Source organism: Neopsephotus bourkii, unplaced genomic scaffold, assembly GCF_033783945.1.
Source record: "Neopsephotus bourkii isolate Nb327-2 ecotype Australia unplaced genomic scaffold, CSIRO-AGI_Nbou_v1 NB_1820, whole genome shotgun sequence".
Taxonomy (NCBI): domain Eukaryota; kingdom Metazoa; phylum Chordata; class Aves; order Psittaciformes; family Psittacidae; genus Neopsephotus; species Neopsephotus bourkii.
In genome coordinates this window covers 6,134,157-6,161,309 of record NW_026902293.1, presented here as the reverse complement: position 1 = coordinate 6,161,309, position 27,153 = coordinate 6,134,157, and the positions used below count along the sequence as shown (strand labels likewise).

General features: G+C 45.4%; 1 protein-coding gene across 1 annotated transcript; it reads right to left on the bottom strand.

The window, feature by feature from the left end:
• Window positions 1-7,891: 7,891 nt before the first annotated feature.
• Window positions 7,892-26,849, bottom strand: VXN (vexin). The gene is made up of 6 exons (XM_061342837.1): window positions 24,617-26,849; window positions 21,823-21,878; window positions 16,905-17,067; window positions 13,056-13,117; window positions 11,379-11,464; window positions 7,892-10,700 (listed from the first exon to the last, which is right to left on the bottom strand). Exons 1-6 carry the CDS (start codon window positions 24,681-24,683, stop codon window positions 10,514-10,516), a joined length of 621 nt encoding a protein of 206 aa, XP_061198821.1. The 5' UTR covers window positions 24,684-26,849; the 3' UTR covers window positions 7,892-10,513.
• Between the last annotated feature and the right edge of the window lie 304 nt (window positions 26,850-27,153).

Genomic DNA, 27,153 nt, shown 5'->3' with positions numbered 1-27,153 from the left:
AGCACCTCAGCCTCTGGTCCTGTTCAGCTTCCCACTTCCCACAGTTGGGTGCCTGGCTCTGCCACAAGGGTGGCACAAGCACCCCCTTTCCAGCCCATGTTACCCCATGGCAGCTCAGCTCTGTGGAGGGAAAGGCAGCAGCAGGTTGCTGTCAGCAGTCCTGGTCCCTTCCAACCCAAACCACTCTGATTCTGCCTCCTGCAGACTATTGCTAGAGACTGCTCGCATTCATAGCAAAGGCATGGTCTGCAAAGGTGCTTGGAGCCAGCCCTGCTTAAACAGTCCAAAGTGCAGATAATTAAACATATTGGGAAAATTCACCGTGAGTGTGCAAGGTCTGACTATGACAGGAAGGAGAAGAAGACGGTTCAGTTAAAATCTGTCGAGCTGAGTGAGCAGGACCAGTGGCACCCCCAGGTGCCAGCATCTCTGTGTGGTACCAAGCCCTGATACCAGCAAGACTGCCAGTTCAGGAGAGATGTCATGAGGTTTGAAGCTGAATCTACATACGCAGACCCCTAAAGTGTAGGTGGTGGCTGGACCAATGCACTTGCCATTGTACCCTCTTTTTCTCCTTGGGCTTTTTTCCTTTCCCAGTTTGGGAGCTCTGAGGGATCATCTGCGAGATGTGGGGGGTTTGCCTAATGACTGCGGACGGAATATTTTGAGTCAGTGCTTGCTGCAATGTTTTGTTTTGCAGTGTGATGGCAGGGTGTAAGGGATCACACTGCAGCATGTGGATTATGGACCACGGTTTTCTTCTGTGAACAATCATAGAACAAAAAATCTCTCAGAGTCTTTACTGAACATGAATAAAGCTGTCATCTATTGACTTACTTAAGCAATATGACAGCTATAAAGCAGATGGAACATAGATCTTGGGGGAAAATGACCTTCAGCCACCTCAAAAGCTTTACTCTATATCACTGATTTTCATTTGGCAGGTTAGCTGCCAGACTTCTTCCCTGCTCAGGATACCTTGCTATGCTCTCATACCCAGTAGTAGTGAGGCAGTGATGTTAAAAGCTCTGCTTGGGTTTGACACAAGTGAGAAAGGAGGGTTTCAGTTCAGAAAGGCCAGTGAGGGACTGAAATGAGCTGGGGAGCTGAGGGGCATGGGCACGGTCCCACGTCTGCACTGCCTGGCCCGGCCCGATGGTGCTCGGGGACATGAGTTGGCAGTGTGGGCTTGCAGACCAGAAGGCCCATCATATCTTGGGCTGCATCCAAAGGAGCATGACCAGCAGGTCAAGAGAGGGGATCCTGCCTCTGCTCTGCTCTGCTCTGGTGAGACCCCACCTGCAGTGCTGCATCCAGCTGCAGGGTCCTCAGTACAGGAAAGATATGGACCTGTTGGAGAGGGTCCAAAGGGGGGACACAGACACAGTCAGATAGCTGGAGCATCTTTCTTATGAGGAAAGGCTGAGAGAGTTGGGCTTGTTCAGCCTGGAGAAGTGAAGGCTCTGGGGAGACCCTATTGTGGCCTTTCAGTTCTAAAAGGGACCTATGAGAAAGATGGGGGGAGACTTTTCAGCAGGGCCTGTTGTGATAGGATGAGGAGTGATGGTTTTAAACTGAAAGAGGGGAGATTCAGGCTGGACGTGAGAAAGAAAGCTTTTACAATGAGGATTGTGAAATCCTGGCACAGGCTTCTCAGAGAGGTGGTGGATGCACCATCCCTGGAGGCATTCAGGGTCAGGCTGGATGTGGCTCTGGGGAACCTGGTCTAGTTGAAGATGTCGCTGCTCATTGTAGGGGGTTGGGCCAGTTGAGCTCTCAAGGTCCCTTCCAACCCAAACTATTCTATGGTTCTGTGTAAGGGCACTGACAGACGTTGCCCTGGGCCTCTGCAGGAGGAAACGGAAAAATGTTTAGTTTTCCCTTTTTGAGTGGTTTAAATCCACAACTGGATGCCTTAAGACCACTGGAAGATGTAAAAGCATTTGGGGGGGAAGGAGAATGTTTTCCTCGTCATGCCTCGCCATGTGGAACAGTGTTTCCTGTGGGGAGTTTGCATATCTGGCCATGCACCAAGAACCAGCTGTGGTTTGTGTCACCTAAATATAACACAGACGGAGCCTCAGAGCCAGCTGTTCTCATGGGTGCAGGCACAGGGGCTTTTTTTGTGTGCTTTCCCTCCCATGCAGTGGTACAGGAGTGACCCCGGTGTTGCACTTGCCATGGGTCACCCTGCACAGTCAGTTGGTGGTGGTGGTGAGGGCACCCTCAGCTGGGTGCAGAGTAAGGTGGCAGAGCTGTCCTGTCAGGATGCTTATGAAACAATAGCCAATCTCCACATAGCTCTATTTCCAACATACAAGAGAAGGGCTTTTGTTTTCTGATGTGTGGCATCTGCTGGGTCCCTGTGTCTGTGCTGGTTATCAAGAGGCAGTAGAACTTGGTAACAGCTCCGTGCATCAGTCCATCCTGATAAGATGGACTTTGTGTTGTTTCCTTGTGATAAATAAAAGGAAACGAAGCTGTTCCTTTTGCAGCAGGTGATGGTGGTTTGGTGCTAGGGAGACCACCAAACTTGGTGCTCTGGGAAGACCCTGCTGGCCTGTTGGTCCTGTCTTTTGGGAGCTGGTTTCAAGCCACAGGGGAAAATGCGTTTGTCAGTGGTTTGTTTTGTACAACACATACCCTCTACATAGCAAGTGTGTGGCAAGGAGGTTTCCTTGATCATGTGAAGTGCTTCTCATCCGTGCTGCCTGTGTCTGTCTATAAGGCAGTTGTGTTGTCCTGTGTTGCAAAGGGCTCTTGCAAGTTGCATGCACGTGCTACTTTCTCTTTGTAATATTCTGCTTAAACTAATAACCTTCCAGCTGGGAGCATAACTGAATGCAATGGAGATGACTTGTGAGCTCTCCTGTTGTGGGTTGGGTGGGTTTTGCTGTGGACATGATGATTCCTAGGGACAAAAGTGACCGCTATAGCTGACTGACCTGACTGTTGCATAGAACTGGCTCCATAACCTCATTTATCTCCAACTTCACTCTGCACGTCTGTTAAATAGTTTATTTTGGTGCATCAAAAGGAGATTGGAGGGCAGCAGGTCTGGCTCTTTCGTGTTTGTCAGATCCAGGAGGAAGGAGGCATTCAAGCTGCTTTGAGTTTCCATCTCTGCTGCTCACCCTGGCTGAGTTCACTGCGTGTGTCCCTCCAGCCCGGCAGTGATCATGTGCAGCAAGAGGTTATCTTTACCACTGGCAGCTGAAGCTGAGGGGATGATCTGCAGAGAGACCCTTGGTGTGTCCAGCTGCTCTGGCTGCTATGCAAATTGGGCCAGATCCTGTTCTGCATGCTTGCACCAACAAATGCATGGGCACTGCACATACATGTTCTCCCTGGCATGAGGAGGGGCATGGGGCTGGCTGCAGCATGGCAGGGAATGCTGTAGGCTGGAGGAGAAGGCAGCTGGGGCTGAGCCCTCATATTCCTCAGGGTCCCTGGCAAGGGACTGCATGGCTGGTTCCCATTCCTTGCTTGCAGGGAAGATTGACACAGGGCAAAACAGATGCTGGAGTGGTGGTAACCAGACTGTAGCTGTTTTGCACATGTGGGGCGACTGCTTTGTCACACCGGGGGAGTTTGTCTTGTTTCTTTAAGTGGCAAAGGTGAGGGAAGAAAGGGCATCACCTGAGGCACCACATCTCTGCCTTCTACTTGGAGACTGATGTCCAGGGAGGGCCATATGCCTGGCTGCAAAAGGAGCAGCTACTTTAGTAGATGCCTGTGGAAGCACACTGAAATGGGTGCAATGGTCACAAAATAAAAAGGGTTTTCCTCTCAGGCCGGGTGATAGCATCCTGTATCATAGAATCATAGAATAGTTAGGGTTGGAAAGGACCTTAAGATCATCAAGCTCCAACCCCCCTGCCACAGGCAGGGACACCTCACACTAAACCATATCACCCAAGGCTCTGTCCAACCTGGCCTTGAACACTGCCAGGGATGGAGCATTCACAACCTCCCTGGGCAACCCATTCCAGTGCCTCACCACCCTAACAGGAAAGAATTTCTTTCTTGTATCTAATCTAAACTTCCCCTGTTTAAGTTTTAACCCATTACCCCTTGTCCTATGACTACAGTCCCTAATGAAGAGTCCCTCCCCTGCATCCCTATATGCCCCCTTCAGATACTGGAAGGCTGCTATGAGGTCTCCACACAGCCTTCTCTTCTCCAGGCTGAACAGCCCCAACTTTCTCAGCCGATCTTCATATGGGAGCTGCTCCAGTCCCCTGATCATCCTCGTGGCCCTCCTCTGGACTTGTTCCAACAGATACATGTCCTTTTTATGTTGAGGACACCAGAACTGTACACAATACTCCAGGTGAGGTCTCACAAGAGCAGAGTAAAGGGGCAGGATCACCTCCTTCGACCTGCTGGTCACACTCCTTTTGATGCAGCCCAGGATACGATTGGCTTTCTGGGCTGCAAGAGGACACTGAAGCTGGCTCATGTTCATTTTCTCATCGACCAGCACCCCCAAGTCCTTCTCTGCAGGGCTGCTCTGAATCTCTTCTCTGCCCAGCCTGTAGCTGTGTCTGGGATTACTCCAGGTGTAGGACTTTGCACTTGTTGTGGTTAAACTTCATGAGGTTGGCATCAGCCCACCTCACAAGCGTGTCAAGGTCCCTCTGGATGGCATTCCTTCCCTCCAGCGTATCAACCGAACCACACAGCTTGGTGTCATCGGCATCACATCCTTGCCTACCCCCACTGTGACTTTCCATTGATCTTTGCTGTGTGTGGCTGGTGCACTGAGGCACAGGAGCCTGGTGTGGCAGCAGCTGGTGGTTTCTGTATCCATGAAGGAAAACTATTGGAGGCTTATTTCCTATTCTTTTTCCCCCCTAGAATATTTCTCTCTTCTGCTAAAGGAATAATCCACCTCAAGCATGTTCTTGTCAGCTAAATAGCTCGATGCCTTTATTTATAATGTAAATTATATTAAAAAAAATAGCCAAGTTTGGAGTTTTATAAATTACATTCAAGATTAGAGGAACACACATTGTAAGACTCAGTGTTGATGAATCCCATTTATAAGTGTTCATTATAGATAAATCTTTATCCAACTTGCTTTAAATCTGGTTGAAAAAACTGCTTTCATCTAAATTTACAAGGACAAATGACAGATACCCAGCTTACCCCAGATTATGAGGGTTCTGGGATAGAGCTGTAAAGGAGTTACAAGATTGCAGTTTTCATGGGAAAGGTTAATGTCTTTATGAGGAAAAAAATCACTTTCAGGACTTGCTGTGCAGTCTGACAGTTAAATACAGTCATGCTACGCTTGTCACTGCACCCCCGGGATAAAGTAGCCTGTAACTTCTGAAGGTTTAGCTTGTTGCTCAAACCACAACTTTGACAAGGATGCTGTTGCTTCCTGAACCCCACCTTTGCTTTTGCTGGCACCATGTGGAGCAGACAAGGCCTTGGCAGAGGGGCTGGTTTCGCAGCATCAGCTCTAGGCACAGCTGCACTGAGGGCTTGCTTCACCCAAAAGTGCCTCGTCAGACGTGTGGGGAGAAGGACCATGCATGCTGCAGGCTCTTTGCATGTCTCTTCTGCTCTATGGTCCAGCGCACACCCCTCCCCGCAAAGAAAGGCAGGGCAACAGATTGTGTGCTGGCCCTGGCTATTTCACTGCTATGCAAACCGTGACGGTGCAGTAGAACGTTGCTCTAAAATAAAGCAGAGTAAGATGCTGTGCAGGTGAACCTGCAGGGCAGGAGGTCTGACAGGGTGGAACACCCCACTGGGACTGAAGGCTGTGGGCGAGTGTCAGTGCTGGTCTGCCTTTGGTCAGCTGTGTGGCCTCTGGCTGCTCCATCGGGCTTGTGAACAAGGCTGTTAAATACGATGCCTGTTTCTGTAGTGACTCCAGCCTGGTGGCTGAGGAGAGGGACAACATTCACGTGTGCTTCCATTTCATCCTGAATTGCACCCCTGTGAGTTCAGCTGCTCGGTTTTCCTGAGCCTTCCCTAACTTCATTGAATATTCAACTCTCCCTTTTTTCCTTCTAAACAATCCAGGATTTATTTTACTGATCTTTGTGTCAGTTCGTTTAAATAATAGTTCTGCCACTTAACAAAATAAAGGTTTTCAATACCATGTAGGGTTGATCTGCTCACTTGTGAACAACCTATGGTGTTCATGCTGAGATTTTCAAAATCTCATATTTATGGCTATTTGACATCTGCATTGTTTGTAGGGTGTGCATGGGACTTTCTGAGAAGAGGCTTCATCTGACAAATCTGAGTTGGTTCGGTTTTGTTTGTCTGTGCAAGTCCTCATATTGCAACTTTTCGGGCAGGGAAACTCAGATGTGAAATTATCCTGCAGATGCCAATGGTTGTGCTAAAAATACTTACTGTGAAAAGTGTATGGTGTTCCCCCGAATGCTGACGTGTCCTTGATCAGCTCTTCTGGCAAACCTGTTTGCTGCAGGATCTGTAAAGTGAATGCAAAAGGGGAAAAAAGGCAGGTGAAGCATAGCTGAGATTTCTCTGTTCATGCACCAGTAGGAATTACTTTACATAGTAGCCTAGCTTTAAATCAGTACAGTTTATTTAAATAAAGTGGTATGCAAAGTAATGACGGATATTTTAGTGAGTAGCTCTATCGCAAAGATGTTTTTGAAATGGTGAGAAGAAATTGGAATCCCTTTTTTGGAAATGAAATATACAAATTACTGTACGTGTGATGGGCTGTCATCATGCAGTGCTTTGCAGTCAGGTCAGGGCCTCAGTTAGTCTCCAGTTCCAGAGAACCCGAAGTTATGAAATGGCATTAAATAAGTCTGAAGAGTGCATGTGCTCACAGACGTTATCAAGTATGACAACACCCATGTGCCAGGCAGTGCCAGAGGCGATGTTTTCAGCCGCACCGTTAGCAACTTTTCTGTCTTTGACGGAAAATGGTACATTCACTAATTTTGTTAAACACCATTTCACATGTTTCTGACGGTGCGTTGGAGTCAGTCCAACACTGCTCTCTGTACAGTTTCATCTGGGAAATGGATTGAGTATCCGCATCCTCCTCCATACTCATGCTGGTACTAAACGTTGGGTATTCGCAGAGGGGGGCCCAGCATTGGCCAGGCGGTTACCCCATGTCCTGTGCCGAGCCCTGCGGTGGAGACACTGCGAGGACACTCCCTGTTTGCTCGTGTTAAATGTAGACACTCTCTGCAATGGCAGGACCAGAAACGTGGCACCATTCCACAGGAGCTGCACGGGATACAGGCAGTGCAGAGGGGACAAGTCATTCTTAGCAGATAGGCCTTCCAAGGGCCGGGTTGGTGGCCAACACCATATGTTTTCTTCCCTTGTGTCTTAAAGTCTTTACCCTTGCATTCCTGAGCCAGTTCCCCTAGCTTGGGCTCCTGTGTCCCTGTGTCACCCACCTCACCTTGGGCTGTCATTCAGCATAGGATCTCCAAAGATGGTGTTGTGTTGGCGACAAGTGACTTTGTTGACAACTGGTGGGTCAGAAGATGGGCAGCGCTTGGTCTTATTCTCTACTAGGGCCTTAACTACCCCCTCTGTCTTGGTTCTCTTATTTGATGGGAGAGCGGTGACACTGCTTATCTCCCAGGGCCAGAGGGAGACTAAATGTTGTGCCCACTTGAAGCCTTGTGTGTAGGTGCGTATCTGATGTCTAACTGCTTGGCAGTACTGGGCCTTTTCTCTGAGTATCTGATAACAATATTCCACCACACATAAAATACTGAAGCCACACACAAACATACATTTCCAGGCTTTTCTGTGGGGAGCAAAATTTGGTTTCTTTGCTATAAGGTGTTCACATTCTTCAGTACCATAAACCTGCCCTTCAATTTCCACTAAATGCTTCCCAAAACCTTTTAAATCACCAAGACCCATATGTTACCACATGCTACTTGTTTCTTTTATTTATTTTTTTTATGAATAGGACATATTTTAGTCAAATCAATAAAACAAGTATCTACTACAGTACAAGAAATCTCCACAGCGGTTCCTGGAATACAGAGAAACTAAATATGCTTCATGTAAATCTCTCCTCTTGTAGATCCAAAGTATAAATTAAATAAATAAGAAAACCATAAATACACATTTCAAGATACAGCAATTATTAGGTAGAAACATGAATCATCTTCTCTTTGCCTCCATCCTCCTACTGCTTAAAACTAGTAATTAACAAATGAAATACTATGATACAGCTTTCTCAACAGACAAAACTCTTGCTGCCCTGGACTGTGTGTTGGGTGCTCTATAGGTCACATTAGCTATAAGGGCAAGTAGCGCAAATGGTCGCTTTCTTAATTACCCCTAATTCAGCAAATAGACTTTTCCCAGTGTCTGCCTGTCTTATTTATTTTTCATTTGTTTAGGGAATTAGACCAAAAAAAGGAACTGGCAATTACTATCCTCCCTACTCCTCATGTGCGCGCATGCATTTCTGTGCAAGGAAGTAGTTCCACTGAATTTATTGGGTTTATCGATATGCATAAAAATAGCATGAACCTAAAGGCCAAGGCTTCTGGAAGAATTTATTGGGGCTGGGGAGAGGGTGTTGTGTGGCTGGTGAGATTTATAATAGACATTTCAGGGAAGTCTTGGCCATGGCTCCAGTTTGGTTCAGTCATGGAGGACCTGATGTTGGCAAGGCCACAGTGTCTGTACTATTACCCAGGGCCAGCGTGTCAGGCTCTGATTTAAGGGTGGGGTATACCCCTGGGAGAAAACTGTTCTGGTGATGTTCATGTGTGCAGCCTTCAGCAGGAGTCAGCACTGCTCTTGCATGCTGACATGGTCAGTGCAGGGTCACCATTGCCTCTTCTCCCTGCCTTGCCAGCAGCTGGGGGCTTTTAGCATGTGGGTAACGAGGAGCTGTGTTCTCCTTTCCCAGAAGGATGAAAGGAAAGCAGGAGAGCAGATCATCCCTCTGTCAGGCTGCTGCGGCGGAGAAGGATTTCTGCATTTGGTAAGCAGGAGGGGAGAGACTGGGATTTCTAGCTGCAAGGCTGTCCTCTGTGAGCTGTTTGAGCACCTCTGAAGGAGAAGACTGTGACTGTGCGGGTGGTGAGGCACTGGCACAGGGTGCCCAGAGAAGCTGCGGCAGCCCCATCCCTGGCAGTGTTCAAGGCCAGGTTGGATGGGGCTTGGCGCAACCTGGTGTAGTGAAAGGTGTCCCTGTTCATAGCAGCCCAGTTGGAACTGGGTGATCTTCAAGGTCCCTTCCAAACCATTTTACTATGCTGGCTGCAGGCAAGCAAGTTTCAGATGGGAGCTTTGCTCCTGTGCTTCTCTTATAGAGGAAGACTTTTTTCATTTTTCATTTATACTTTGGTGTACTGGCAGTTACATTACAAAAGATCATCATTATCGTGAGCAACAGGAGAAATGCCTCCTTCAGTTTTATATTTAAAGTCTGTATTTAGGCAAGCCACAGCCTTCCTTAATAATGAGAGGAGTACTCAGGCGAGGCAAGTACTGTTCATGACTGACAAAATATTGTCCGTAATGACAATGAAATCTTTCCTGTGAAACTTTTTCTGTTGTAAGAGAAAATCCCAATGGGCCATGACCTGCAATTTCTAAACTTAAAAAAAAGAAGTTGAGAAAGATTTTACAGCAAATTCCATGAATTCCATCTATCCATAAGCACTGGTCTTCTATATGCAAATATCTCACTTTCAGTCACCTAGTTGCACCATTTGCATATTTTCTTTCCTCCTAGTATGTTGCGCACTTAGTGAAATTCCTGTACCACATAGGTAGAGAGTAAGTTTCTGACTACCACTTAACATGTAAGCAGGTTCTGTGGAAGACAGTATCTCGAGGTTATCCAATTGCTCACAGTTTGATCTGTCAGGACACTTTGAAACACCGATCACCTGTCACATAGCAAAGTTTGGTAAATGTGTGTTTGCAAACTTGCTGCGTTCTGACACTTTCTGTTACAATTTTTGCATCTTTTACTCCTGTCGTGAAACATCAACACTGTAGAAAAAAGAAATACGTTTAGTGTATGTCATTCAACCAAGCGTATCATAAGATGTGGGTTTTATCTCATGATATGAGAGGGGGAAGAGGACAAGAAGTGCTACACAGCGAGCAGACTGAGGGTATTCAATGGCACTCCATAATCAATCTGTTGCATTGCAGGAATACACAAACCTATTGGTAGGCTTTTCCTGTTGCAAGTCCAAGCTGATTCAGAAAGGATATGTAAAATGGTGAATGGGCTGGGAGTAGTTTCAGCATCATTGAGTCAAGATGTAAATCTAGCGGGATATTTGTGATTTTAGTATATTGCAACAAAGAAAGGCCAGTGAGTTGCATCATGTTCATCATTTTTACCTTAGTTGGACTTCCTCCCACTGTTATGAGGCAATGGCATCAAGTAACAAAAAGGATATAGTTTTCTTGGATGAGTTGTGCTGTGTCTGTTCCTTCATTGATCTTAGAGCACCTTGTCCTTGGCTAAAGGACCTTCTGTCCTTCCAAGTGATGCTGAGCCTTGTCAGTCTGCCTCAAAGGCACTGTTTGTTGCCCCTAGGTACTCTGACTTCTTCTTGTGCTTCATCCACATCTTCCTCAGGAGGCTGGGCGTCCCGCACAGGTTGCCTCCTGTCAGTGGTAGGGAAGCTTCTGCTCCTGGGGGCAGGGTCAGGTCGTACTCTGCTGCCTTCCTCCAGTGCTGCCGGTGACTAGCAAATAAAGCACAGACAAGTAAAGCATTCATCTCCATGGCCCTTCATCCTGGCTTATGGCAGCCGGGCATGGAAAACCCGAGGGGGCTTAGCTGGCTTACACTGGCTGAGGGGTATTTATGTCTGTGTGTGGAGTATGAGGACACTATGACAATGAGCTTGTTACTCTCCCTCAGACAGCAATGGTGGGATCTCAAGTATCACCCTGATGTGTGTCTGGGTTAACTGCCTAGTGATGTGTGTGTTTGTTCTATGGTCAACTTGTTCCTAAATTGTACTTTGTTTAAAAATCGATTACATTTTTTAAGCTGCTTTAGGGCAAATATTATAGACTTCTTAGGGGGAAAATACTTAAATTTTGAATTCAGATGCTTTTTTCCTAGTAATAAAACAGAGCTGTAACTGGCACTGGGGCAACTGTAAAAATGGCTGTGGCTGACAATATAATAATCATATCCTTTAGCTAATCTCTCCCTACTTTTGGGAAGTAAGCAGCATGGCTTTACTGTAAATCACTGAGGTTTTACGGCTCTGATTCACAGATCTGCAGACAAGCACCTCTCTGTGTCTCTGGTGAGCAGGTGACCTGTGGCAGAGGTGCCCTATGCCCTCCCTGCCTGGCATCACACCTCGTGCAGCCCCCCAGGCTTGGCTAGAAGGTGGGAAAGGACTTACTGTTCCATGGAAGTGCTGTTGCCTGTGGGTGAATCTGTGACAGCCACCGCTTTCACAGTGATGTGGGCAACTGGCGATGGTGGAATCTACAGGAGGAAAAAGCACGTCATTAGGAAGTGCTACTGGTAAGCAGGGAGCACAGGTTTGTCTGAGGAAAGAGGCTGTTTTAGGAAAATCAATACATACTATGAATCTTCTACAAGAGAAAGCAGGTTAAGGATTTGACTGCCCAAATCTTACCCACACAAGTACTGATGACTCACATGAATGTTCTTGCCGAACTCAACACAGGGCTTGTATGAGCAAGAATTACACCTCCCATCGAAGGAGGGAGGCTCGCAGAACTTTCTGGTCCTTAGGTTTCACGCCTAGCTTCCTGAAGAGTCAAGGCTTTGAGCAGACTGGGCAGCCCACCTCTTGCAGCTCTCTCTGTGGCTGCCTGGGGACCAGCTGTCCCAGACATCACTGTTCCCTTGGGTGTTTAGAAATGTTTCCCTGTTCTTCTGTGTGCTGCTTAGTGGCATGGGGGTCCCTGGTTCCTGTCCAGTTCTGCCATAGCCACGCAAGTGCCTGATCATCACCTTCCTCTTGTCTCATTTGACCATTTGACCATGAGACTGGCATAGCCTCCAAGATGGCAAGCTAAAGCGTGGGTTGCCAGAAATTGTATGCACTCTCATCATTTCAGGCAATAACCACACTGATTTAACTGTCAGTACTGAAACCCATCTTTATATTATTGTCACTAGTGTAATTGGTCTTACGTTGTCTAGGGCTATTTCCCCTGGGATTAATCCGAGACTGGGTATGTTTTGGTGAGCTCTGCAAGTATCTTAAGACTTACAGAAATGTTTGAAATCACTTTTGAAAGCATACTTTGAAATTTAACTGGGTTAATTTTTGGTAAGTGCAATTACTTTCATTACACTGAATATCATTAATTGTGACCATCCTTCAACATTGTACAGTAATTTTTATTCAGTGCATCCCAGCTACCAGCTAGCAAGTGTGTTGTAGCCATCCAGAAGAGCATTTTAAGCCATCAGGTTTCTATAGCATGGTCTGGTGTTTGTTGGAAACTTTTCAAAGGAGTATTTTCTGTTTGAAAATCTAGTTTTTATAAAATGTAAAGGGGGTTTTGGTTGTTTTTTTTTTTTTTTTAAGAAAAAGAAGGGAAGGAAAATGTTTTAGTAAAGCTGAGTCATTTTTAACCAGAGCATTTTGTCTTTCCAATACAGAACAAATTTTGGGGTTTTGTTTAATGATTTTCCCATTAAATCTTCATCAGCATTTTCCATTGATCTGATTACCATGTCAGGCTGGCATTCTAAGAATATAATTATCTGATGCTTGTTCCACTTTAGAAATGATTTATTTTCCCCAATTTGTGAAATTCCCTGAGAAACAAGAGGATAATTCCTCCCAGGTATGGTGGGTGGCTGAGCCTACCTGTTTCCATCCCACCACCCTTCCTTGAGGGCACTTGTCCTATGCCAGTCTCCTCTCCTAGCTAAGGATCGATCCTCTGGCATAAATCATGTCTCAAGGCCTTAACAAAGACTGCAAAATGTGCACGTTCTATGAGAGACTGACATGCTGACATGATTAATGTGGGACACGCTGACAGGTTTTAAGATGCATCAGACAGTGGTAATTGGCCTTGCTGTATTTACTTACCAAAGATTTTCCATCCAATGGGTGATTACAGGACTTGGATGATTCTCGTTCAGTAACTCCCACTGCAAAGGATAAGGAATGTGGCATTATCGGCAATTATCCAATTGGCACAGCTTGCATTAAAAGCCTCTTTCCATGAACAGAGCCTAGATTCAGGTTAGACTCCAACCAGACTTGATTATAGCCAAAAGTGTGGAAGTTTCTTTATCATGATCATCTCCTGACATTCCTGCTAGTTGTGCTGAGGAAATAAATGAGGGAGGGATGCCAGATTTTTATGGAGGCAAATCCTCCTGTTTGGATGTCAGATCATGGAGGTATCTTATTTATATATTTATTCATTTATTTCTGTTCCTGGCTGCTTTCGGTGTCTGCTGTTCCTTAAAAGGATATTCAGGTAAGTGAAGAGCAAGAGAAGTATATGCAGGAACACCAAGATTCATCAAGTCTTCAAGAATATGATTTACAACTGCTGTAACGAATGGAATATATATAATGACAGCAAACATCAGAAATAGCCACGGCACTGCTTATAGTGCTGTCTTGGCATGAGATAGTGATCAGAAATGTCTTCTCCTTCTGGGGGCAATATTTGACTGTAACAAATATCCTCACCAGCCTCTCTCTTCCTGCTCCCTGCCCCAGCCAGTAATTCTATTAGATACTTAGCTGTATCCCTCATGTCAGAGTTTAATTCTATTACCTCCTGTCATCTTGCATATTAGGTACTAACAGTATTCAGCAAGTGGCTCCAGGCATCACTGCTTGGAGCCTGTCCAGCCACTGATGTCCATATTCTTTCCCCCCCTTTCTTATTTGATTTGCTTTTGTTTTGTTTGCCCTTGTATTGCCTGATTTTTCCCTTCAGCTGCCCCTCTGCTTGACAGATACTGAACATGTTCTAGCAAACTTGTAGCAGAATATCCAAACAAATGTAGGTCCTTGTAGCTTCAGCTTTATAAGTGGTCCCCTCAGGATAGTGGTGGTGGAGTGTGGTGTGAATTCTGCTTCCAGTTGCTTCTCATCAGCTGTTCTGACTTGCCCTATGTTTCCAAAATGAGCGCTTATACAAGAACTTGGTACAAAGCTGAGTACTTCTGTCCTGGAGAAGTGCAATTTTATTTTGCTTTGGTTTGTTTTGGTTTGTTTTGATCTGTCCATCCTGTGTAACAAAGCACAGCTTTCAGTGCAATCAGGAGTTTCTTCTTGTGGCCTCCCGCTACGCTTGCTTCCTTCACAGCCAGGCTGGATGGGGCTTTGAGCGACCTGGTCTAGTCAAAGATGTTCCTGCCCATGGCAGGGGTTGGAACTAGATGATCTTTAAGGTCCCTTCCAACCCAAGCCATGCTATGATGCTTCAATATGTGCGTAGGGTTTCTGATGCTGGCAATAGGTGTGCTGATGGTCTTACCTCTGCTCTTGTTTACACATTTTCCCCTTACTCTGGAAATTGAACTGTTCAGATTTCAACTTGTGCTTTACCAAATCTGAAGTCCCTTTCATAATCAGCAGTACTTATTTATGGAGCAAACATGGAAAACTCTATAGACACAACTATTTCCAGTAAGAAAGTTGAAGGATATTTTTGAAGGGTAAAATTGACATGAAGGTAACATTTGTAGAGAGATTAATGAAAATAGATGATACATATCTATATGTTTACCTCACTTCATATCACATAATGCTGGCTCTCCAGCTGTTGAGAAACTGTTGGAGAAACCTTTCTGGACTCTCTCATGGTACCCTATTCTCTGTGTAGGTGTTATTAGTACAGTTAGTACAGAAACAGGACACTGCAGCACACTATAACAAAGAGCTATTTGGTCTTCACACAAAGATTCACCAACACTTCAACCTTCCTTCCCTTAAAATGCCAAATCTGTCACTCAAAAGTTATGGGACACCAGGACTGGATCAAAGTGATTTTATCCCCCAAAGGACCTAGACACAGACTCAGTCTCTAATGTGTGATCAGCAACCGTTTTTCCACAGACTTTCTGCTTCACTCACGCAGACAGTGTTCACTCAGAAAGCAGCTCATCAGTGCAGTCCTGTACTTGCTTTCCCCCCCACTGAATCCCCTGAGGGAAGAACTGTTCACAGGCTCCTCTGTGTTGCTGATCACCATGGTCATCATCTGCATGGACCAGCTTCATCACCTCCTGGGGGAGGCGACAAGGAGTCACATTGGGAAAGCAGAGGTCGGTGCTGAGTACAAGATTAGAAGGTCCTGGGATCCAGTTTTTCAGAGACTTGAGCAGGACACAGCACTGTTCAGAGCCAAAGCAGATTTTAGTGCAGCAGCAACTGAGCATTCCCAGGTGTTGCAGCCAGAGCTGTGAAGCAGGCACCCAGAAAAGGGGAATGCGTCAGCTGTGTGAGGTGATGAGCATCGCTGAGGAGTCTGGTGGCAGGGATGGACAGAACTTAGGGGGCTGTTGCAGGAGGTGTCTTGCATTGGTCCCTGAGCATCGCCTATAATGGGGGGAACAGAGGTCTGACAAACAGCCTCGCCATGCTGCACAAGCTCAGGCAGCCCTGCAGGAGCTCTTGTGTCTTGTCCAGATGATCCTGGTGAGTTTGCCTTGTCCTGCTCTCCTCGCTCCCTCTTCCACTCCTCAGCCAGTCCATTTTGTCTCTCTTTTGTTCTAACTTAAACCCAGTTTTTCACTCTTTCCTATACAGCATTCCAGTTTCTTTGCCCACTCACTTCCTTTTCACCCCTATGAGAACTGTTTCTTCATTTTCTGCTCTTCTTTCTGGATTCCTCCACCTTTTCTCCCACTCGCGCCTCTCTGTCATCCTTTATCTCAATTCCCCTAACAGCAGAGACCAGCAGTCCCTTCTTTCTCCCCACTGGCTCTCTGCCATCCTTTGCCCTGCAGCCGGTTCCAGCAACTCCTCCTCCTCTCTCTGCTCCAGCCCTGAAGCCCCAGTTCTTTGTTCAGCCATAGCTTGGCTCTGGTCCTGGTTTGAGATCTCTCCCTATCGTCCCAAGGTCAGTTTCTTCCTTCCCAGTTTCCCAGGCCCCACTCTTGTCTGCGCTGTGTTCCTAATGGCACGGCTAATGCGCACTGCAGCTGCAGACTGGGGGTGTGAAGAACATGCACCTTCACGATAGTATCTACTTCACGGATTTAGCACCTTTGCACAGCTAAATGCCCAATGTCTCCACCAAACACGTGCCATACTGGATTTTTTCAAAGGCTTATGACTTGACTGCATCTGGGTTGTTTTTCAAGGGAGAGCAGAAGATGAGCTTTTGACTAAAAGGCCACCCCTTGCCAAACTGCATGGCCCTGCTCCAGCTTCAACCTTCCAAACATCAGCGATGAAGGAGCTGAATAACTAGTCTATGTTTACTCATTTCCTTGGTTTTGCTTTGGCAACCTCTCTTTTCCCTTCACTAGTTCTCACAAATATGTTGAACAAGTTTTGTCAGAAAAAACAAAATCCATCCTGTGGCTGACATACAGAATCTAAAAGTTCATCCCAAATTGTTGTGTTCTGGCAAGTTCCAAGCAACTGAACTGGGATCTTATATAGTAAGATGACTCAGGCAAACTCAGTAATTCACAAAATATCATGCCTAAAATATCATCAGCCTTTGGAAAGGGAGTGCTCATGACTCTGAATAAAGCAAGTTTATGACTCTGAATAGTGAGTTTATGACTTTGAATAAAGCAAGAGCTAAGCAATGCCATGGCTGTTTTCTCATTAGTTCCACCGGATATTTTAAGCATGAACGTATCCTTCAGATCCATAACAAACTGCCTGCAAACTGGCAGACTGCAGTATCTAACAATGTTCCATAAGCCACAGAGGAATAAAGCCATTGTGCAGACTCACCGTGCTGGGCAGCACCTTTGGCAGGGCAGGGTCCCTGCTGCCCGCTCTGCAGGCAGCCCAAGCCCTGCACCTCGTCTCCGTTGTACAGCACCTGGAGGAGGTCACCCTGGTGAGGATGCAGCTTCTCGGTCCTGTGGGGCCGGTGGTTGGATATGGCTACCACCTACAGCAAAAGGAAAAGCCATCCTGTTATACATGGCCTTGGAGACGGGGTGGTCAGTGGGGAGCAGCATAGTGTTTGCTCTTCCCACTGCTTTCCCGTCATCTGAAGGGAGTTTGTTGTGTGGGATTTGTGGTGTTTGTTTTGTTTAGCTCCTGCCTCTGTGCACGAGATGTATAAAAGTATGGGAAAGCCACGTGGGGTCTCTCTGGAACCCACTACTTTGGTGCAGCTTTCTGTATTCTCCTCAGGAGAAATGTGGTTCTTTTCAAGATCAATATGCCTTTGAGACAGCTCAAATTGAATTTCTTATTGCGTCATGTCTTGGGCAATCAGTTAAATGTGAATTACAAATGCTATTTTTTCATGGCCTTTCCCATCTTTTGGACTTACTTACATTTTGTACCTGGTAATGATTACAGAGGGTACAAAGCAATGAATAATTGTGCTCCCAGAGGTTAATGTTCACAGACATTAGCTTGCACAAACACAACTCACTGAGAGCTGCATCTTTGAACGTTACCCCCCTGTATTTCGAACAGAGCCCTGAAAACAAATGTGAACAACACTAAGTTCTTTTCTACTTCGATCATGACTAAGCCATGGCACCCACTGTGCTGCCACAGGCAACTCTGGGCACCAAGGCTAATGTGAGTTAAAAAAAAAACAGGAACAAGTGGATCCAAGAGCAAGTGGATCCATCAGGACTGTTACCCAGGATGATCCAGAAACAGTTTTCTCAAGAAGATTAAAGTCTTTGGGAAAAGGAAGCAGGATTTTTAACTGCATTAATAACATGAATTACTTAGACACATTTTCTGTTACCAAGATTCCTTTTTACATGTCGTGTAAGTAATGCCAAAAAGGCAAAAAGCAGAATCTGTGTATGTAAGCTATAGTGCCATCTTCCATTACAGCTGGAGGCAACAGCACAATCTCTATAGCATATCTTGCATGAACATCGTAGTTTGCAGCATTTGGCTGTAGCTCTAAAACTCTAAAAACACTTTTAGAGTTCCTTATCTCCTAATTCAAGATTTCACCGTGACTTTGGCTACCTCACCCATTACTGTAATATGTGAAGACTTATCTAGGTCAGGAAACTAAACCTGCTGTAGCACAGTTTTGATCTAAACTGGAGCTGACATTTCTCTAGGGTACCTGGGGTAAGGCAGAAGGATCAGCTGCAAGTCACTTTTCTTTTCTAGACATACCAGAGAATTAAAACCTGTGTGAATGGCAGAGCCAGCCAAACTATGTAGAATTAGTATACTGCTCTCTAAAGAGCTACTGGTTTGAGAACCTGTATGTCCCTTGACCTGCTCAGTTTGTTTGCAGGACACCAACTCTGAATTCTCAGCTTACCAAAGTCTCTTTTGTGGACTTTACATGCATGTGAGAGCACTCAGGCCTGGCATACCTGCTGCTGGAATTAGCTGTGTTAAGCAGGGGGCACGGAGGACAGAGGAAGGTTGCAGAGCAGCGCAGAGGCTGTTCCAACAATGCTGCTCCTAGACCCAAAATCCCGCTGCCAAACCAACAACCAACCAGAAAAGGTGACAATTAAACATCTGGCTTAGAATAAAGCTTTGAAGCTGAAAGGCTGAACAATGAGGTGCTTGTTAGTGGAGGAAACTCCAGATTTGCAGTTAAGCCTTTTTTGATGGTCTAATGCTGATCTCATTTTTAATGTGGCAGCACTAGCATGCACAGAGGGATTTTACATCTTTATGCAAAGTAGCCAGGTACTGGCATCTAGACAGTTCCACCTGAGGAATTTTGGGGCTAGAAGAGCAAGGGAAGAGAAGGATCTACTATCACTTGAAATAACTCATAATAGGGCAACAGGAACTGCAAATAAGCATATTGGTGAAACACTCCAGTGAAAAAAAAGATGTTTCCCCTCTCTCTCATCCTTCCATACTCCTGACTGTGCTTTTGGGATGGGTTCTTGAATGTGATGAAAGTTACCCCCAAAGGTCAGTCATTTGACTGTTCAATCACTTAATGCTGCACTGCTTGAGTATTTCTGCAGCAAAAAAAAAAGGTCTGGCAGATGTCCACCTTGCTTGCTATTTTTGCCCTTGCTGAGGATTAAAGTTGTGCATCCACCGCAGTCACCAGACCAGGAGATTTCACATTAGCTGAGAGCATTTCCACAGCACTGACTGCAGGTGCAGATGTAAAAGTGAAAACCAATCATTCTGCTACTTTTCTGTGGGTCTAGAAGTTGGCAATCACAGCTTCCTCACAGGCACGTGTATTCCAGTACAGGCAATGTATTTGAATGCTTGTGCAGAAGCTGCAAGCAGCTGCATCATATACTGAAGAAGGGGAATGCACAAAGAGCTGGCTGTGCCAACTCCTCTGGTTTGAGAGCCTTACTTGTTTTCTCAGCTGGAGCTGCAGACTATTCTTCAGGCTTGGTGCTCCCACTGCTAATGATGCTGCCTGCATCATAGCTAAAGGCCAATCAAAGGACATCTTTAATTGGGGTCAGGAAAGCCCCAAAGGGAAAAGAAAAACCAACTCTAAAAATACAGCAACAAAACAGGGACTTTCTTATCATACTTTCTTAGACCTCTATAAGTACTGTGCTGCTACAGCAGCTGATTCAATCCAAGTTAAATATTAGAGGTTCCCATTTAGCTAATACAACTCTCTATCTGCCGAGTTTTGGAATTTTGACATACAGGTGCCATAGATTTCAATGAGAACTAGCTCAAAATTTTCCAGCTGAATAGTTTTATGATAAATTCTGGTTAGAAATCTGGTCACTTTGTTGGAAGGTATAAATTTTGTCAAAAAAAGAAAGATAAATTATCTGAGCATTCTGTTCCATTAAGTCGGAATAGTTCACTTTTAGATTGGACTTTTATGCTGTTTTTGTATTACATAGAAAACAAAATATACCAAAGGCGTAACAAATAAAAAAGGGGTATCCCAAAATGGCTTATTTTGAGTAGGACTCTGGCACCCTGACTTTCATCCCCCTTTGGAATGAAAGGTCATTTTGAAACCTCAGCCTGAGTTATGGGACAAAAATGAGATTTTTGCAATTTGAGAAAATACACACATACAGAGTTTTTACCCAGACATGACAGACACATTGACCCTTCCTGGGCACCACTTCAGGCATCCTGTGAAGTACTGGGATCCTGTGGTCTGCCAAAATAACCAAGTGAGGGGATGGGATTGAGTGTGGTGAGGTTCTTTCCAGTTACAGGTGTGATAAGTAGGGGTGTCCTGGGTTCAGCAGTAGCAGTCATTTTTTCTCCTTCTTAGTAGCTGGAGCAGTGCTGTGTTTTTTACTTCCAGCCTGGGAACAGTGCTGATAACACCGATGTTTTTAGTTACTGCTCAGTAATGTTTACCCTGACCAAGGACTTTCTGAGTCTCATGCTCTGGCAGGGAGGAGAGGAAGCCGGGAGGAAGCAAAGACAGGACACCTGACCCAAACTAGCCAAAGGGGTATTCCATACCACAGCATGTCATGTCCAGTATATAAACTGGGAGCAGTTACCAGGAACAGTTAGATCACTGCTCGGGTTGGGTTGGGTATCAGTCGGTGGGTGGTGAGTGGCCGTATTCTCTTCCCTTGTTATCCCCCTTATCATTATTATTATTGGTAGCAGCAGTGGTTTGTGTTATACCTTAGTTACCGGGATGCTCTTATCTCAGTCCATGGGAGTTACATTCTTTCAATTCTCCTCCCTATCCCTCTGGGAGAAGGGGAAGAGGAGATGGGAAGTGAGCGAGTGGCTGTGTGGTTCCGAGTTACCAGCTGGACTTAAACCATGACAAGGGGGGACCCACAGTGTGGTGAGATCGGGGAATCAGGAATATCAAGAAGAGGCTATTCACAAATAAGGATGGGGCTTCAAAGTGGGATAGGGCATGGAAAAAGAGAAGGCCATGGAGCAGAATATTTTGACAGTGCTAGTGAAGAGACAGGTCTGTAGTGAGAGAAAATGCTTCATCAGAAGAGTCTCAAAGCTTGTTAGAAGTGCTGGGATATGCACAAGAGAAACAGTTAGTCATTCCTGTAAATCAGAACTGCGATGAGAGGACCATGGTAGGGGTTGTGAATGATTCAACTGGATTTAAAGAGGGAAAACTGGCTCTAAAGACAAGAAAACTCAGACCCATGTGTCAAAGTGCCCAGACTTGGAAAGCACCACCTGCAGGGAGCAGATGAAGCTTCAGCTGTGCACTCTGTGACAGTGCACAGGAGGTGAGTCGAGGGCAGGAAGCACATCGGGATCAAGGGACAAGCATCCTCCTGTGGCTCTCTCAGAGCTATCTTTTTGAGTTGAGGTTACAGTTCATTGCTTGGTGTTTTCCTCCCACATTCCCCAGGGAATGGGATACTGACTCCTTGGTTAACGCATACAGGTAGTGATACGATTTGTTTGCTTTTCATCCCTGCCTGTCCCTCTGGTGTTATCATTAAGGCTTTATGGATAAGAATTAAGTGTGTGATTCCCTCAGATAGCCCATGTTGATAAGCTGCTGTGTTCATTTCGACTGGCTCTGCATAACAAGACCATATTTTTTGAAGTTTCAAAGTGCTTCTGTAAAAAAACTATAGCTTTACAGAAACTCCCCTTTCTGTTTCCCACCCCACTCCCTGCATCAGACACTGATACACTTTGCCCTGGAAGATGTGCTTCCCATCTATCCATGGCATTTTTAAGAGTAAGTGTAGTCAACTAGAATGGAAAAAAAGAGAGGGAGAGAAAAGGAGGTTTTTCTTACACTCTTTGTTAGGATGTGCTGCGTACTTTTGGCTCGTCTTCGGGCAGGACTACATGCTGTGAAAGAAGAACAGGAACACGGTCAGGGTGCAGTGGAAATGTACAAGATGAGGTTGCACATCCCTCTAGAAGTTCTGCATGAGAATATATTGGGGGGCATGGGGGGTGGGGGGGGAAGAAGCAAGGTTTTAAGGAGCATTCCAGCTGAGACAACCCAAAAGAAAGTACTCTTTAATGTTATCTCAGAGACCATGCTCTAGCTGTGCAACTGTGCAACATGGGCACAGGGCAACAGCGTTCCCCAAGTTTCTGCAGCTCTCCCATAGGCTTCAAGGAGGAACCATGCTTCTCCTTCCTGAGTTTTGATCTGGCCCGCCACCCGCCAATGTTTCAGGAGGAAATGAGCTTCTCTTTCCATCCAGACACCTTCAAACGTGACTACTGTGTGCATTAACTTTGGAGATGCCTATCCTTTTCGCTCCATTGAAGTGACTGGTTGGAGTGAGAGGGGTTTTTCTGGACAAAGTGAAGAGTGTTTAACAAACACTTGTTTCAGTTTGACTTGAAACTGGCCTGAAAGACTCTGTGATAGCCCCAGCTCTCCCTCTCATCATATCTAACCCTTTGCTCTTTAAAGTTATCACCTTCTCGTGTGTTCAGGCTACAGGATTTAGCATCCAGTGACAGAAACAGGCCAGCAAAAACCTGCCAAATGGGGTGAATTAACTGCAATTCTAAAGGCTGACCCCGGGGGCAAGGCACATGAATGGGGGTTTCCTATTCAAGCTCTATGCATAATCCAAAGGCTTTGAAGAGCCAGGAAGGTTTGTTACGGGATGAGAGGTGACTCTTACTCTCCAGGTGAGCTTTCCATTACATTTTTGGCATACATTCAACTCCAGGAGTTTCAGTGCTTATCACTGCTATGTACGAGTATTTGCAATGAATTCTGAAGCTGTGGAAGCAGCTGGAGGTCATCCAAGGCTGCTTGTACTGCAGCCAAATGCCTCTCTGATGGCGAGAGTAAGGGACTGGGCTTTCCAGGCTTCGGTACAAGCAGAGCTGGCAGTGGGCTCACTCTTCCTAGACAGCTTCTGTTTCCCTAAAAGCCACCCCTCGATACTGCAGTGAGGTTGTTAGTACTGAGTATTAGGTCTCCACTGGACAGAAACACAGTTTTGGGCTTATCTCTGCCCTCAGTGAAAGAGGGCAGTGACGGGGTGGTGATGGATCTTGTCCAGGGTCCCTGCCAGTGGCCCATTGCAGCACAGTGTACTTCCACATGGAACTCATCACAAGTAAGTTATCTCCTGGCACAGAGCTTGAGAGCGTGCTAAGCTGTCAGTTCAATTACGGTCTGTTTTGCATGGTGTAATAACCTCAGGGAACCCGCTGCCTTCTCCTGCAGGGCACGTTTTATATTTTAAACCCTGGTGAGTGGGGGATGAAAACCAGACCAGCATCATGAAGCTGGGCTTTTTCCTAGGACTATGTCGTAAGTTGGTTTGGAAGCTGCTGCAATCAACTTTAGGAATTTCACTGTGTGAGGACTTAACTAATTGCTCACAAGCAAAACACTCAAGTGCAGAGAAGTTTAGCGATGCGAAGCATTATCTTCCTGTCTCTTTCGTGTTTTATGTATTTTACTGGGCAGTGTGAGGAGCACAGTTTATGTAGGTATCTAAAAGGAGCAAGTACTTTTGTGCTGTTACTGGTACCCAGGCCAGTGCACAGGGAACAACAATAAATGTGGCAAACGGTAATAAATGTGCGTATTTTCCAAGCACGTATGATCCACAGCCAAACTCGCTGCCTGTTGTCTGCCAGAGCAAAAGGAGAATGGCTTACAGGGGCTGAAGAAAGGCAAGGCATGAAAGGGAAGTCACAGCACCAGCAAACATGCAATTACTTGAATAGCCATTGAAAGAAGAGTGAATCACGGAGGTAGCCAGCAGTGACCCACTTGTGCAGGCATACAAAGGCAGCAATGCAAACAGTGCTCTCCCCGCAAACATCATTTTCTGCAGGGAGTGGGAGCAGGAAGGGAAGAATGAATCCTTGCAGATGATGCTCCTGGGTTTGCCTGTAAAAGGATGTTTGTACGCACAGACCCAGCTTTCAGGCAATGAAACCAATTACAGTGATGGTTCACGTTGTCATTTCCACTTTTGTTCTGAAATTAAGCAGCTGAAAGCTCATGCTCGCAGCTTGCAAGTAAAGATCTGACCTGGCCCCACAATTTGTTTTCCCTGTTTTTACCTGCTTTCTTGTTGCTGAAATATGCAGCCATTGAGTTTAAACTAATTTGTTCAATCAAATGCAGACTGGGCTTTGTCTGGTTCTTACTCTTCATTACAAGCAATTAATGTTAATCATGCATTCATTTCCAGGGCATGGCTTTGGAAATGTTCCACTTACTGAGCCAGCAGACTTAAACTCAACATTCATGCAGTTCACCCACTTCATCTGAGCTGCTAACTGCTAGCAGAACTTCATTTTCCTTTCTATTACACAGAATAGCCACACAGTTGCAAGCTGTCACTTTAGCAATTACCTCATAGGTATATCAACACCGATTCCAGAGCTCCCAATTTTGCCAGCGCAAAGATTTCACACAGCCACAATGTCGAAGCACCTGCACGGATTAGCTCCAGAAACAAGCAGCAAGCACTGGACTGCGAGCAGAGTGCGGCAGAACAGATAAGCTGCTCACTTCAGAGATTTTCCTGATGCTAAATACCCCATCCATCTAAAAGACAACCCCGCAGCGGTTCTTACAGTTTTGATGTACTCACATTTGGATGAAATCACAGTGGTGAAAACTTCTAAATTCTCGTCGCTGCAGCTGTAAATCTGGTGCATTTTCCACCTCTCCCTACTGACTGCCTTTCTGCTTCATGCAACCGCTCTGAACTTCTGGTAAATAGGTTTCACTAATCCAATCTGGCTCTGTGATCATTGTCCAGATCTACAAAGGACAGACTGATGCTGTGATCTCATCTCATTCCATATTCTTCATCGCAACATTTTCTGCTCCCATCTGCCTTTCTATGAATACTATTAATGCAAAGATTTAATTTAGCTGTTACTTAAGCATCTACTCAGATAAGAGCATTTTATTTCACGTCTCCTTTTACCCATTTGGAGAATCCTCTGCAATAAATGGCTAATAATTAAAGTCTCTTCTGTGCAGCCAATGTATGGGCAAATAAACACTGACAGAAGTTTTAAAATAAGCTGGGTTAATACTTTGTGTACTTTAACACATTTGTTGTAAAAATTGCTCCTCCCATATAATGAGGAGCTGATTCTGAGCATATTAAGAAAAGCATTTTGTGTTTTACCTTTTAAGTTCATAGACTTACACCTGAACCCTGATCTTCTTTAGTCATCTGCAATTTCAAATGCACTTGACTAAGGAAGGGCTTGTCAGGCAGGCATGCATATGTCTATATGCATCCCTGCTTCAGTGGCTGCAGAGGGAGGGCAGGTGGCTTAGTCATAGATGGGTTCCTACATGACTTAGGTTCTGGGGCCTAAGTCCATATTTATGCACCTCAATAAAGGGTCTTGCTGCCAAAGCTTTTTATTCCTTAATGCTCCCATCAGAAACTGTTCTCTTCCCCATTTATGACAATCAGCCCCCCCAAATTCTGGTGACTCACTGCTGCCATGGACACCTAGGATAGAAAATACTGGCTCATGGGCTCCAGCAGCTGATGTAGCAGAAATACTTTCAAGTGTGAATAACGATATTAAATTATATCAGTCTAATGAATAGCCTTCATTACTAGCACGTGTGTGTAATTAACACAAAAACTAGTGCTGTCTTCTCCTATAGACGTCTGCCACCAACAGTCCCAGATGGAAAGTGCCAGCGAACATGTGCCTCACTGTCTTATCCATGTAATGTTTCTTATTTGAAATAATAAATATTGGTCAAATACACATCCTGAGCATGGAAGCATTTTGTTTGAGTGGAAGGCATAACTGTTTCAAGGAAGAAATGAATGAAGAAAAGCTGATATCACTTGTCACCTCCCATAGGCAGCAAAACCACTGCAGGGCCGGGGGTATTGTCCCAGGAAACGGCACCGTGTTTGAAACGGGCAGTGGGATGGCAATGTAATCAAGCAAAAGTTCAATTAGGTTTTGATTTATTGTGCCACATGTTCTGCTTGTATGACTGATGTCATTAACATCAGGCTCGGCTGGCGTGTTCATCTGTCCCTGCCTGGCTCCCTCTGAAGGCGCACACGCTCAACAGATGGGGAGCTGCACGGGCGCGAATGCAATTGTTTATCCCTCTATTGTTCCTGTGTCAAGCAATCAAACCAAATCCATTACCCACCGAGAAAAAGATCAGCGCACCGTCCACTCAGCAGTGAATGGAGCAGAGGCAGTTATGCAGGGAGGCTTTAAAGCTTTCAAAAGGATAGAAAAAATAATGAACAGCAACACTGAATAGTTGACCAAAAAAAAGAGAAAAAAGCTATAACAAATCTAACCCACCCTTTATTTCACCTTGGGATACTCTGAGTCTGATGAGAAGGGGCACTTCTGGCTCTGAGTCACTGTTTTCCTATTTGTAGGTATGACCTAAAGGTATTTTAAAATCATAGCTGGTGTTTAACATTAGAACAAACACTTGGTGTTTCATCGTGTTGAGGGGCAGGGGGATGTGGAAACTGAAGTGGGACTCAAGAGCTGGTTACCAGCTGGCATTCGCTGTGCTATAGGTTAGGTTTTAAGAATATAGGCTTTGAACACCTATCTTTACAGGGCACATGATGCTCTGGGGATGAGTCGCTGTGCAGAGAGTTGACAAAAGGTTCTCTCATTAGTTCTACACAGAAAAATATGGCTCAGAAGGGCCCTGTTCTGTGACATGCCTCATGTGGAATTCTCATCTGGGAATGAGTTTTCCATTGTTTATGAAAAGGAGTTTGTGGCTTCCTACTGACCAGAGCTTACAGGGTAGTTGAGCCCTGAATGCCCTAGGTTTTACAGGTAGTTTTGATGTTGCTGCAAGAGAAGGACTGCCCATACTGAATCATGGAATAGTTTGGGTTGGAAGGGACCTTAAAGTTTTCAACCCTTCTGCATGGGCAGGGACACTACTGGGTTATTTTTTTTTAGCTTTATTTATAGAGTTATTTGGGACAAATGTTTTGGTTTATCTAGCTAAAAAAATAGGTGTGATAACACCTGCCAAGGAAGTGTACTACAGAGCTCAACTGCATGCAACCTGATGAAGAGCTGAGCAAGGTGCTCTCCACATCTCCAACTGAGGAACTGATTGCAGAGCCCCATCACACGATTTCACATGGTA